At 32.8% G+C, this 15,178-nt stretch overlaps 1 protein-coding gene across 1 annotated transcript; it reads right to left on the bottom strand.

Annotated features, from left to right (window-relative positions):
- Window positions 1–3,605: 3,605 nt before the first annotated feature.
- Window positions 3,606–11,370, bottom strand: LOC128559921 (uncharacterized). The gene is made up of 7 exons (XM_053553054.1): window positions 11,140–11,370; window positions 10,307–10,469; window positions 9,370–9,556; window positions 8,379–8,484; window positions 7,990–8,205; window positions 6,768–6,877; window positions 3,606–4,394 (listed from the first exon to the last, which is right to left on the bottom strand). Exons 1-7 carry the CDS (start codon window positions 11,216–11,218, stop codon window positions 4,215–4,217), a joined length of 1,041 nt encoding a protein of 346 aa, XP_053409029.1. The 5' UTR covers window positions 11,219–11,370; the 3' UTR covers window positions 3,606–4,214.
- Window positions 11,371–15,178: the final 3,808 nt, after the last annotated feature.

Genomic DNA, 15,178 nt, shown 5'->3' with positions numbered 1-15,178 from the left:
GGTAATTACAGGTGAAGCTTTTGTTTGTCCTCAGTTTTAGAGAGGTATCATTTACTTACTGTTCGTATAACGTGCGATTTCATTCATTATTGCAATAAATATCTTCAGTGTCCCACGCGATTATAACTAAATCTGAATCGGTAATTAAAACTGAGTTTTTATAAGTTTTAAACAATTTAAATGTTTTTATGTTTTTACAATAAAAAGTAGGGTATAGATATAGTTCATGGTCAGTGGTAAATTTTACCTTGGATGTTTAGTGTGTAAGCAAGGATAGGAACCGTGGGTCTCTTTATAGATGATTTTGTTAAATAATTACTACGAAAACACAACAATCTTACATTTAGTACTACTTAATTTATTCAGCTTTTGGGAATTTAGACAAAATTAATAGGTTAATAACAGATAAAACATTACAAAAACAAAATTAAAACACCTTCACCAATACCCAGACATGTTCTAAAATAACATCAAGACCTTGAATTAAGGCCCCTTTTATACATAATACATTTATTACAATTTGGAACATAGAGCTTCTCCGTTCTTTTCGCTTGTCATGTAAAAATCGCTCATACACAGTACTCCTAATTCTGTAAGAGATACTGCCTTGATATCTACCATCAACAGGTTTACGAATCATCAATAGGTTTGTGAGAATGTCATATATGGCAACTATTGTTTTTGTTAGAATTACAGCTCTCACTGTACATAGAAAATAACTTTTTTTTGATTAACTGTTTGTTAAGGCCATCTTTTATTTAGTATAACGAGAGCTTTAACTTTGACACTTTTGTACACTTGTAAAGCATTAATGGGTGATTAAAGATACTTATATTTTATCAAAACTGATGACCCATTTTATAACTAATATACTTATGTAATGGTTTGCCGTTTCAAAATCCTGTTTTCTTTTGCGTTCGTACGTGCGTGTGTGAATTCTTAATCCAATGTATCTAAAAGATATCATCATTGAAAATCTGAATTTATTGTAAATATAATCTAGACAGTATTAAGATTCATACTTTTAGCCATAATTTGAGAATAACGGATTTATTACCTTTTTTATTTAAAAAGTCCTTAAGTGAAACATTTTAACACTTAAATTCAATAAAAACGTAAACAAAATTATTGCTTGATCATCTTGACAATTCAAATAGCAAAATGTGTTTTTCAATTTTTTTTTGTAATTATGCACGTTTTAAACTAACTTCACATAAATTTTAGTTACAAATCATATTTTTTCAGGTTTTGATTGATACATTTCCTTCCCTTGGTGTAATTTGTGTTTCTAATCTATTATTAATAATTACTTGGCTGTTCATTTGTCTAGGAAGCCAAGGACTTAGATAATGGTGGACAGAGAATAATCATCAAATTACCTAACTAAATTTTTCATTAATTGAAAGGTCAGTAAACCAGTTGATGTTTCTCTGTGCATCTTTACATGATGTTTCGTACCAGGTTTAAATAACACTGTTGCATATTTACATGAAAACAAGTCTTAGTCCACAAGGATTCATACACACATTGAGCCGTGCCATGAGAAAACCAACATAGTGGGTTTGCGACTAGCATGTATCCAGACCAGACTGCGCATCCGCCGCGCAGTCTGGTCAGGATCCATGCTGTTTGCTTTCAAAACCTATAGTAATTCGAGAAACCGTTAGCGAACAGCAAGGATCCTGACCAGACTGCGCGGATGCGCAAGCTGGTCTGGATCCATGCTGGTCGCAAAGCCACTTTGTTGGTTTTCTCATGGCACGGCTCATATTAAAGCTATATTTTTAAGACGTTCGGTCATGTAAGCTTCCCCTACTTTTTCTTGGTACTTTATATGTTAACAGGTCATATTAAGCTAGGTAATTGATTTTTAAATTGGACTATCTATGCATGATAGCAGTGATTTTATATGGAACGATTTCATATTTATGTGCCGGTTGGGATGAAATTATCATCCTCCTTGGACAACACGTATGACAATTTTTAGCTTAATTAATCAGATTTTTTCCTGGATGTAAAGATATTAGCTTCTAGTGAGACAAACTAAATTTGTTCTTCTTCATGCAATTGATATATTTTGAAAGGGATTTGCATTTCTTCCTGACTGTGTTGACTTTGCCTCACATAAGAAGTTTAACTGGTTTGCGACGAATGAAACAAATACGTGTACTTGTGTATATTGTTAAACTGTTAAAAATCTCACCTCATTTATTCATGTATTCATGAAATGAGTGAAATAAAAGGTTTTTGACTTGACTTGACTTGACTTGACTTGTTCGCGAAAGTAGCATTGTGATCGTTAATGCCAGGTAAGGCTTACATACATCATCTCCAGTCGATTTGTCGGGAAAACATCAAGTTTGTTGTTGCCTCAAGTTTGGCAGACGACAATTTGAGTAAGATCAAATTCAGATTCAATGAGTAAGAATTGTTCATTGATGGATTTACTTTATTGACGGCATTGCAAGCTGTTGTCCGGTCAGCATTTATCACTGGTGACCCATATCATAACAATATATTTGCCAAACTACTTAAAAGAGTTATGTACTCTTGTCTACAGATAGAGACTGTTATAGTTAACAAGTGATAAAAGTTTCAAAGTCATATGTCAAACAGTTTAAACAAAATATGAAATGGTACGAAAAACTTAACCAAGATTTGTAAGTTAAAAGGGTCACAATTCAGTCAAAATCCTTGACAGAGTTATGTACTCTTGCCTAAAACTGGACATGGTTCAAGGGTTTGAATAAATTTCATCGACGATTTGTTGAGCCAGTTGTTGATATTTCTTTATTTCTGCATTCTAGTTTCAAGACAAAATATCGCATGGCGTATCTATTTACATTTTGACACTGTATGTTATCTCTGATTTAGCTCAGGCTGCCTCCGTGCGTGCAAGTCACCACGTTTTCAATGCCATATTTCTGAAATTATGTAAACATATTATTTTGCTTAAAGCCTATTATTAATCACCAATAATAAAATTAATGATTGCGTTTCAAGGTGTGCCTGAAACTACGACATGAAAGGAAAATACGATAAGGCACCGCAAGTATTTGCGCATATGTGCACGCATGCACTTGACAAAATCAGTCTTCAATTATTTTTATTCACATAATATAACTTATTGTTATATTAGATTTCATTAGGTAAGTTCACTGTGGTTTATTTCTTTTGAAATGTTAAATTTGCAGCTGTACGGACTTGCAATGTCCTACTATGTGTACAACAAAGTTATTAAGCTGGTATCATAACTTTTCATTGAAATATCTTGCCCAATTCACATGAAAGGTCTATCGTTGAAATGTCATCGTGAAAGAAGTATTGCATTTCTGAATTCATAAAGGAAACTTAGGGTTGCTGTTACAAATTTATCTGAAGTTACGCTGTGCCAGTGTTAATGAAGCGCGACCCCTACGTTTTTTGTTAACTGCTACCCATTTTAGTGAGTTTATAGCACAGCATTCAAACATTGACTAGGAATGGTAAACCGGTCTTATATTTTATATACTATACTACTACAGGAATTCATAACAACAACAAAAGTATCACCATCGTCGTTATCATCGGTAACACATAAGTGTAAAATACAACAAACTATAAGAAATGATTTGCAAATTTGTATTTAGCGATATGTATAATTGGTGTAAGCCCATTCTTTCGCACACTGCTCCACAGATGAGTGTATAGCATTACACGATAAGCTACTCTATTAATAAAAGAAGCGTTAGAAACTATAGTACAAATAGATCAAACTCTCAGACCGTAAAATATTTTTCCTTACTTTGGAACTATTTGGAGGTTCAAAAAATTGCTGTAACGTAAGATACTGTCATAGGTCAATAACCTGGTTCATGTTTCACATTTTCCAAAAGAATCCTCACTTTACCATTTGTTGAAAAAATAAGGTTTGAACACATAATTTTAACATACTTGTATTTCATTTTAACCAGATTGATTGCATGTCTAATTTATCTAGAAACCAAGAGGTTTTTGTTTTGTTTTGTGTGTGTGTGTGTGTGTGTGTGTGTGTGTGTGTGAGGGTGGTGGAGGGGGGGGGGTAGATAAAAGGAGAAATATTGTCTGAAGAAAACGTTTATACGATGCCATAAGCTTGGCGGCATCCATGTATATCTCACATCTACACATCACATTCAAAGAAATACCATTTATGTATATTATATAGCGTTATAAAGTTTCATTCGTTGCTTGTTTTACACAGTAATCTTCGTCCAATATTCCAAACCCATTTTCCTACCACCCAGAGGCAAGTTCAGCAGTGGGTAGTCAATGTCTGTTTGGTAAGAAGTGTAGGCATTGGCAAGATACGCTGTAATCTCGACATCTGATAGCGTATAGTGTACGTACTCGAGGGAAGCGATATTCAAAACGACCTGAAAAATAAAGACATGTTTTAAACATTTCTGTGCAATTATTTCAAAATCGCGCCAAGAGGAAATCTCGTTCGAAAAACTATTTTTGGATACTAGTATTTTGTGCGAATTATTTTAGAAAATCACACTGATCTGAGCAATCATGGAATAGGATTGTCATGGAGAAGCAGGGGGGACATATGTGTGCGTGAGTGTGTGTATTCGTCCGTGCGTGCGTGTATGTGTGCGGTAATTTAAGTTTTCGATATGTATACTTTGGGGAAATGAATCATGGCCAGCTTATAATGAGAAATATCGAGTTTTCTCTCCCTTGATTATCGATTGTTTTTAAAGCATGATTGGATTGTCTCCCTTACATTTTATATCTATTTTGCATTGATCATGGTATTGCTTTGAGCAATACATTGAAATAAAGCTATAACGTCCGTTACTTAATAGATTCATATAGAAAGATTATCTTTGTAAAAATAAAACATAAAACATTTCAGTAAAAAAGATATAAAAACATGTTAGCTTACGATGTTACGGAATTCGTGTTTTCATGTAACAGAAAATAAATACATATAGATAAATTTATATCCTTTTGTTTAAAGAGATGGCCAAATATTTCGAAGACAAAAAACAACACGTAAAGTAAGTTTCGTCCTTGATCAAAACGAGACTAATATTATAAAGACACAATGTATTCCTATTTTGTTTGCATGCTCTTGTCTATACAACGGTATTTTTATGTAACTTCACTTGCCTAGAGGTTTTCTCTTTAAAAACATGAAAAAGGTTATAAACGAAGCAATACGGTATCTGACATATTTATAAAATTCGAGCTGTATGAAAACGATTAAACAGGCATGTTAGTTTAACACGCACACACATTTGTCTGCTGGACTTGATCCTTTCTGTTGCCAGATAGCTGTTGGGTTATAATAAAAATAGTTCTGATTCATTCTGTCTACTTAAAGTTTGACAAAAACCAAATTCAATGTGTCATTCCTGTTCGCGTTGATTTTACATTTACGTGAGCTATAATGGTGATTGTTTTGCATGCTTTTCACGAACAAAACTGTGAGAAAATGAAAGTCGCACTAAGTTCTAGATAATCCCACTGTACACACTCGTGGAAAGCTAAAATGGACATAGTATTGCTTGTTTGTTATTTTCCCTAATGAGTACATCTGTGGAATTCACGTTGCATATTTATTTAAATAAATAAACCAATTCCACTCCCTACTCATAACTTTTATTTTGGGCCGAAATAACAAATAAGATAACACTCTTTTCCATAAACATTTTTGTCCTATCGTCAAATACTCTAAAATATCTAACTTTTTTGCCGAACTAATTCGTTATTATTCGTATTGTTCTTAAACCCCTTGGTCGGAAAAAATAAAAGATCTGTTCTGTTCTGTTCTGATGTGTTGTATTCTGTTCCCTTTCTTCATTATTATGAACGTTATCATTTCATATCCCTGGATAGAATTGTCAGTTGTTGGTATTTGTAGTTCTGTAAATCAGCACCGCTTTAAGAAAACCTCCAGTTTTTAGTTTCTTGATTAACTTTGAAGTTAAATGGAAGCAAGAATCTTTTATCATTTTAAAGTTATGAATATGACATCATAATATTCATAAAGTCAATAATACCTACACATGTGCTAATAAGTTGTCATATTTGGAAAAACATTATTTATTTACCTCTAAAGTGAAAAAATAGTAAATTTTAGAATTTTTCACCATATGTTCAATGTAAATGATGGTGATACTTTTAATACAAAATTGGAAGCAGGAAGATATTCACTTAGAATAAATATTTTTACATTACATTGAAAAGGAGAAATTTGTGTATAATGTCTATCTGCTAAAATATTCACAAATATAAAGAAATATTTGAAATTAACCACTGAACATAGTTTTCCTATATAATCTAGTGCTCAAAGTTTATTCAATCGGGAAACCAATATTGATTATCGGGTTACTTTCAAGGGGGGCAACCTACTATGATATGTCCGTTGAAATATAACTAAAGCTGGGGATGCAGGGTCCAGCCCTCACCAGCCCAACAGTCGTTGTATCTTTTTTAATAAAACTGATTAAACATCGGAACTTGCTGTATAGGAGATCTCATTTTGTTCAGTTGTCTTTTGGTTTGCGCTGGTGGCCATATTTTGTACGAATTGGATTAATTGGAAACACTCTTGGTAGAAAGTCACCAAAGGACCACTTCCGTGATTTAGTTTTATCCCAAACAAGTAGTGTCTAGCTGACAAATTATGAAAAGGGCTGACTGACATGACCCAGATAATCTCGTGTATGTCAGCTCTTAATTAGAATTAGGTAGAATTAAAATCGAACAAGAAAAGAGAAAATAAATCTAATTACCTTTTGAACAATTGGATTGTTTTTGTCAAGCGCATAGTTATATGCTGTTTTGATCTTCTTGATCATGGTCTGAATGGTGTTATTCAGCGTGATAACTTGACTTCCACAAACTAAAATAAACACAATCCATTGTTAAGGTTAATACGGTGGTACAGAGGTGACATAGATGTTTTTTATATTAATACGTGCGCACGTACTAGTACAAAAACATTTCGCACGTATAAACTAAGACGTGCGCACGTAATAACTAATTACGTGTGCACGTAATAAGTTATACGTGTGCAGATTTTTTATACCAATACGTACGCAGATGTTTTTTAAACTAATACGTGCGTACGTTTTAGCTTTTACGTGCGCACGCAATACGTTATACGTGTGCAGATGTTTTTTCTCTCTACTTTATGTGCGGTGATGTTTTTTTATACTAATACGTGCGCACGTAGTAGTATAAAAAAAACACATATGTCACCTCTGTGCCACCGTAGATTAACTATACATGACATCAAAAAGTAATACTTTGAGGACACTTCAAGCCTAACTGTTGATCATCTTATCATTATTATCATCGAGTCATACGCAATCCAGAAATCAAGGTGCAAGAAAAAAAGCAGGATTATATTTACCAGGGACAAGTATGTAAATGACAGATATTTACGTCCTTGCCAGAGACAACGGTATGGACAAAGTGACAATGAGTTTTAATTGTACAATTCAATATTGTAAAAAGTACTTTTACTATGTTAAAAATATAGCCGGAATAAGAGTTATATAAAAGATAGTTATATATATATGATTTAGTGTAAGGTCGAAATATGTTTCACCGAGTGATTACCAGATGCAATATTTTCACGCTGTGATAAAATATGCTACAGGGGCCAACCATGTTTGTACAAATGTAAGGTTACAAAGTTATAGCCCTTGACAAAATAATAAAGTATTTTAATAATTGTTTGATCATGTTGAAAATTTAGTCATAACACACGGTATTGTTGTGATAATCTTGATGCTAGTTTGGCTAAAATCTGAATATTGCATACATAGGTATGTCCCGGATAATATGTTCAGACAGGGAAATACCTGAGACAGACAGACAAACCAAATAGACAGGCAGATGCTCTGATAGACAGTGTCATCACTACAGTGCTTTTGACAAAAGGCGAGATCAAAATAGTTAATTTTTTACAACAATTTAATAGACACACAATAAAGCTCAAACAAATACCCGATTCAATTATTTCTTGTTGGGTCGGTTGTAACAAGGGCGTACAAGACGAGCACTGTTCCATACATGCCCTAACATCGGGGTCAATATTTGCCCGCAGTTCCATTGTTCTCGCAATAAGAGCACGCAGTACTGATTCCGGGTCAATGAGATCACGAAGCCTTATTTCGGAGTCAGAAATGGTTCGTCTTCTTCTCTTCTTTCCAAATATATCGTCTTAAATGAAGGAGAAAATAAGTGTTTATTAATAGTCTGATTACTCAATAAAGTTATCATAAAATCTAATATGTGTGTTAAATATCGCCGTAAAATTACTGCAGTTTTCATCGAGATAAATGTTCAGTTCCGGAAACAATTTATAAAGACTAAAACAGTACTATAGCACTTACCAAAAAGATCTTTGACAAGTGTGCCTGCGTCGATAATTATATCTCCGAGGTCCTTAAAGTAATCGTCCAATTTTCCTAATTCTTTGTTAAGGTTTGAGAAAATTTCCTGTAAAATAAAGTATACTTTATTCGACTGTTTCAATACAATTTATGGAATGTCGATGCTGCTCGTTTGTTGTGGGTTTTTTTTTTTTATAATAAGTGGCATACTAGTATTGTTAATATTTCGGAGCCTCTTTGAATTAAACAATTATGTTGAAGAAAGAAAAACGACAGGAAGTTCTGGGGAACAGTTTGTCTCTAACACTGATTATAAAAAAAATAAAAAAATTGACATTTTAATAGTAAAGTATAAATGAGTTTCAAATAAATAAGCACAAAATTATATACTAGCATCTGACCAGATTTTAGTTAAAGGCTTAAGTATAATCAGATTTATTGTGCATGTCTGCTTTCTCACAGACAGAATTTAGGCTTAAACATATTTTTCGCCTATTCCGCGTTAATTTAAATGGGGCCCAGAAACCACGAGGTTAATATCGCTCAACATCTAGCTTGGGGTCGAATCCATTCATGCTGGATTTCTCTGAGTATCAGGCATCTGCCACGCCAGAAAATATATATGGATAAACACAATAAGAATTTTTCACCAGCAGAAAGTGCGGGTTGAATATCTCGAAGCCACGAATTACCGCAAAACAGTTACCCGAGAGCATGATATACACTTTTCCTGCATGTCGTTTTCTTCAAATAATAGAAAAGATAGAATGAAACGAATGTTGTTTTTCTGCTAAGCCCTATATTATTATAGCAGTGTATGAATTTACGCATTCGTTCAATAACTACAGCACGAAAGTTATCTTATACCTCAATATATACACGAGTTTTTCCAGCACCAAAACAACACGGTAAAATTCTCCCAGGCAAGCAAAAGTATGATCTAAACTTTGTTAATGTGACCAAAAAGGGAAATACACACTTTTAACTTTACCTTTGCTTCATCAGGAAAGCTTGTTATAGAATTTCCAAGACTGTTTAAGGAGTTGTAGAATCCGCTAGCTTCTTCTCCTATCAACTCAACGGCATCCCCAAGTTGGCCACCGATGTTATCTAAGGGCTCCTTGAGGTACAGGTAGGGATTTGCAAGTTTCAGATAATCTTCGAATGTCGGAGACTTTCTGTGAAACAGTAAACCGAAAAGATAATCTTCCATTTTTCGTAGTCTCTGTGAAACATAAATTTCAATGCCAGAGATTTTCTGTGAAACAGTAAACAAAAAAGATAATCTTTGAATATCTGAGTCGAAAAGATCATCTCCGAATGTTGGAGACATTCTGTGAAATATTGATTATAAAGATAATCTTCGAATGTTGAAGACTTTCTGTGAAAAAAAAATGAGCAGAAAAGATAATTCTAACTAATAAACATATAACATTGAGTTTCGATGTTAAGAAATCCCTTCAACACATATTCTTGACACTTTTCAACAACAGCACTCAATAAATAAAGGCTTATTTTGTAAAATGCGTACAGTTAATATAGAAATATTATACTGAGACTTGACTTAATAGACTTTCATGAAGCAAGTTAATAGAAACACCAGGATTGTTTCATATTTTTTACCTATTTAAGACAAATTTATAATCAAAATGTTGAAGGACAATTTGAAATCCTTACATTTCCATGTCTCTTCAATTGCAGTGTCATCCGCACCCTCAACTGCACATGTTTAAAAATGCATGACAGGGATTTAATATATATCAAGGGTAAATGTAAATGGTTTCAATATACGCAATACGTCTATAAACGCAATACGTCTATATACGCAATACGCAATACGTCTATATACGCAATACGTCTATATACGCAATACGCAATACGTCTATATACGCAATACGTCTATAATTTCTGTCAGCGCTGATACTTACTGACAAGCAGCCTGAGTGCACTCTTTGCACAGACTGGTTTGTTTCTGCATTTTTGGCTTACAGTCATCGAGCATTGCTTTCAATACGTTGGTCGTGTTAACCGTAACATTCAACTGGTAAGCCACTTCTTCCAGCAGAGCCTTCCGGAAGTGTATGGTGAATACTGAAAGATTACAATAAGGTTATAAAAGTTGAACACATAGAACGTTATAACCACATTACTATTGTATCAATGCTTGAAATTATACAAAATAATATTGACCAGTAAAGCGTTATGTAAAAATATGATACCGCTGTATAATTAGTTTTTTTATCTTTTATGATTTTTTTTCGGTTAAAAAGAAATCACTCGCGTCCAGAATTTCAGTTAACACTTGTAAGTTTGACATGTGCTCCCAAACCTTTATTTCATTCGAATATCACAGAATAAAGATATACGCTCAAGAAAAACAAACATATTCCGTTACATTGAAATTACTTTGTCTTGTTTTCTTTTTTTTTTCCTTTTTTTTTTCTTTTCTTTTATTTGGCTTTTTTCTTCTTTTTTCCCCTTTTTTTTCTTCTTTATTTCTTTTTTCATTTTTACCTCCTTTTTTATGGTTGTTATCTTTCGAGATCATAAAATATGTGTTATTCTAACAAGAATATACGAATAAGATTATAAACAGTAAGTACTAAAGTTTAGGTGACTAATTCTTCTTCTAAAGAAAAAAAGAGAAATGAATACCGGCAAATAGTGTACATTTTTGCTTTAAATAGTATATCATTGTTTCCATCTGAGCGTGGCGTTTCACGAAGTGTCAGCCTTCTTACTTGAAAACAAACTAACTAACCTGCTAGAGAGTCGGCATCAAGCTCCTGTCCTGCAGCACTGTTGGCTACAATGGTAAGCACAATTAGAAGAACAAACATCTTACCTAGAAATAAACTTAAGTTAAAACGTTCCTTTTGTATTTTACTTATTTCGTATTGTATAGAAATGTTTTAATGAACAAATCAACGAAAATTTTGTGAATTTTGAGTAACAACTTTCTCCTCTAAATTGTTCTCCCAAACTGACAATTGTTTCAAACGTTTTATATGTAAATAAGCCTTCATAATTGAATTCAGAAGTAAATGGACAAAGATATACATCAAATGATACGTTCAGTGGTGAAAAACCATCTAGAATACCCTGAAGTTCTGATATTAAATCTTAACATGTAAGTTTTGTTTACGTAAAAGCTTGCCGTGCAGAAACACGTGTTCATTGTACTTTGTATAAAACAATAGACATAAAATGATAAAAAAACAATGTTGGTATAATCAATTTATTGCAGCAATTCTAAAATAACGAGCTAAAAACTACGGAGGTACTACGATTTTAATATAATGAGATCCCCACTTTCATCTGTATAGAGATCTGTAAGGCTTTAAAGCTACTGGTTCACAGATGAGTTGAAAATTACACCCAAAAGTAAAACGGACATTGAGGAATTAGTCAAGAAGTGAGACATCAGGCTGCTTTTTTAACTTTCCAATAGGTATGTGAGGTGAATTAAGAAAATTTTGAGACTGTCTTTATGAAATATAGAAAAACATTTATTGAACCATATTGTTTAAACAAGTCCCTCAAATTTTTCACTCTTAACGGAAATGCACTTTTTTCTATCTGGGCTATCCATGACCTAAAAGCCAGAGAAGTATGCTATTTATATACTATGCAAACACTGACACACTGCAATACCGAGGGCGTTTCTGGAATTGTAGCGACGCCTAGCTGACATTTATTTTTTCAAGAATTGCTTGACCAGCTGGTTTTGTTAATACTGCTGTACATGATAGCTCTTGTGTGCAGATTTATTGTCATCAATAAGGTAGGCGCTCTGTAAACCAGTTTGTTGGCGACGTTAAATGTAATATAACTGATTTTAGGACATTGCCCCTGTAATTTTAGATCTACATAGAGCACTAGGTATTTGTACAACAGAGCCTTTGGAACTGAAGAAAAAAAAATGTGTAAAGAACCTGTTTCCAACTCTGAGTTCTTTAAATGAGTTTTCTTTGTGAAACCTGTTCGTTCTTGTCATTTCCTAAGCAACTGCTTGTTCTTTATCCGCCTTTGAAGTTCGGAATAATATACCCATGTTTCATCCGCTTTGAGACTTCCATTAAGCATCCTTTAAACTGCATTTTTATAGATTTTTAGAATTTTTTTGCAACACTGCACCTTTTTGGAGTTTTGCTTTTAGGTTAAAAAGACGGGATACCCACCTTGTACACACCTTTGATAATTTCAAATGTTTAACAATTTTGCGATGAAATGCCCACTGATGCAGCGATTTTGGAAACTGTTTATCCGATTCTTCTGCTACAAAGGCTGCTGCTACAGTAGCAATATTATGGGAGCATGCTGACATTTTAGGGCGTCCTGCAAGAGGCAGATCTTGGACTCTAGATTCTCCCTTATTAAATACCATTACCCACCTATAAACAGTACTTTCTAAACTATATCCATCACTTTTTGCTTTGTGATTGTGGGTCAAGTAATGGAATCTAGAGATGGTGCCATGGTTATTTGTGAATAGTATATTTACTGGTATTTTACGTTTTCGGTGCAGTAAACTGGTAATGTTATTCAACTTCGTAATTAATGCATTGTAATTTTTATTTGATATTAGCGTGCGTATCTTATTTTCTTTAAATTTTTAAAAATAGATTGTATATATCATTGCTAATGATTTTACAAATGCATTTATATCACGTTGTTTAATGAAAAGTGGTAAAAATAAATAAATTATAGTAATTGTAATTCAGTTTATCTCAAAAGACACTTAATAAAAATACAAAAACGTTGAGGACTGAAAGTTAGAATGTAAACAAACAGCCTCCAGAAGGCATGACTAGGTGTGGTATTGAGATAACTTCGTATTCTACAAAACATATTTTCTAACTTAACTGCAACAATTAAACCAACGCGCCTTTAATCTTACAACTGATCAAACAAAGACGTTAAAAGATGTACTTTTACGTATTTTGCGGTACAATTTAGAACGCAAATAACATTGACAAAACATTGTTGTACATACTGTTGTTTTCTGTCCAAGTCTGAAGATGATAGTTGATAAAGTGAAAGCATATTCAATTAAGGGTAAATTTCAACTATCTAACAGAGAATCTTAACAACAACAGTCTATACCTGCATATCTAATAGATATCTCCCTCACACACAAACACCAAAACAATTCACATATTTGCATGGGAAATCAACAGTTGAAAATCAGTTTTTTATAAGGATATATTTTAACTTTTATTTGCTTTGTTTTGATTCTATCTGTAAGAAAAAGGCCATGCTAATAACACGTGTTTGTTGGGAATTTTCAAGCTAGGTATGCATGTAATAAAAATAAATGATAAAAATAATTAAAAAAAATTACATCTATATTTTACATAGTTTTAAATGTTAAAAATGATGTACATAATTTAGAAATATTTTGGACTGAAAGCAATTCAGTTTCAAGAACGAGTATTTGAAATGTTTAGTAAGTCTTTTGATTCATAGATTCCGCAATCAATGTTTATTTGTCCTCTCAGTATTGTATTTTATTGCTTTCGTAAATTGTTCAATTATTGAGAACTACAGTATTGTTCAGACGTGTGCGACTGGCTAACGGTTTCATTTATTTCAAATAGGGTTGTTTCTGTTTATTACGTTTAAATCTAGTCACTTTTCTTAATTATTTCGTAACAGAAACGACAATGACTGATAATTTAAATGATTTAATAGAGCACAGACACGTCTTAAACAATGGTCAAGGATAACGTAATATAAATTACTGACATAACACTCCACGATTACTATATGTAACTGACAGACTATATTCAAAAACTACTACACTGCCAATACAACACAATTCAATTAGTAACCATAAGAATGTTATTCTAAAATCACAAATAGCTGTTACCCTATGACCTTATGTATGACAATGAGGAAAGCAATCATACTATTTATATTGCCAAATTAACGCTTTAAACTATTACATTGGAAAAAAAAATGCAAATTAATAAAACTGTAATGTCAAATACAAAATTGTAACAATAATGTATGAAACAAAATAAGCACAAAATAATAAGCATAGAAAACAAGGGTAAGCAAAATTAAAGCAACAAATAAAAAGGATAAGCAAAATAATACACAAAAAAAGGATGAAACAGAATAAGCGCAAACATCAACAAGGGTAAGCAAAGTAAGGCATACAATTATATAATATAAACAAACAAAATGGAACTTAATTTATAAGGGTGGGTGGGAGCGGCAAATTTTTAATGTTGACTGTGACGTGTCATTCGAAACTGTGAAGAGGTTCAAAACTTGACCAAAAGAAGTTCGATAGTGTATGAATACAATGTTCACTAAACCGTGACAGGATAAAAATAGAAAGTGAAAGTAAATATATAGGTGGCGCTGTAAATTCAATAATTAATAGATTTTATGGAACAAAATCTCCTAAATTATTTCATAACAGAAACGACAATAACTGATTATTTAAATGATTTAATTGAGCACAGACACGTCTTAAACAATGGTCAAGGATAACGTAATATAATTTACTGACATAACACTCCACGATTACTATATGTAACTGACAGACTATATTCAAAAACTACTACACTGTCAATACAACACAATTCAATTAGTAACCATAAGAATGTTATTCTAAAATCACAAATAGCTGTTACCCTATGACCTTATGTATGACAATGAGGAAAGCAATCATACTATTTATATTGCCAAATTAACGCCAACTCCCAGCCCAAAACAAGCATAAAATAGGCAAAAGAAACAAAATAAATAAAGCTAATAAATGCATTACCAACAAATTACTTACATAC

The sequence above is a fragment of the Mercenaria mercenaria genome, chromosome 10 (assembly GCF_021730395.1).
Source record: "Mercenaria mercenaria strain notata chromosome 10, MADL_Memer_1, whole genome shotgun sequence".
NCBI classification, from domain to species: domain Eukaryota; kingdom Metazoa; phylum Mollusca; class Bivalvia; order Venerida; family Veneridae; genus Mercenaria; species Mercenaria mercenaria.
The sequence above is the reverse complement of the archived record's forward strand: the minus strand, read 5'-3'. Positions and strand labels throughout refer to the sequence as shown.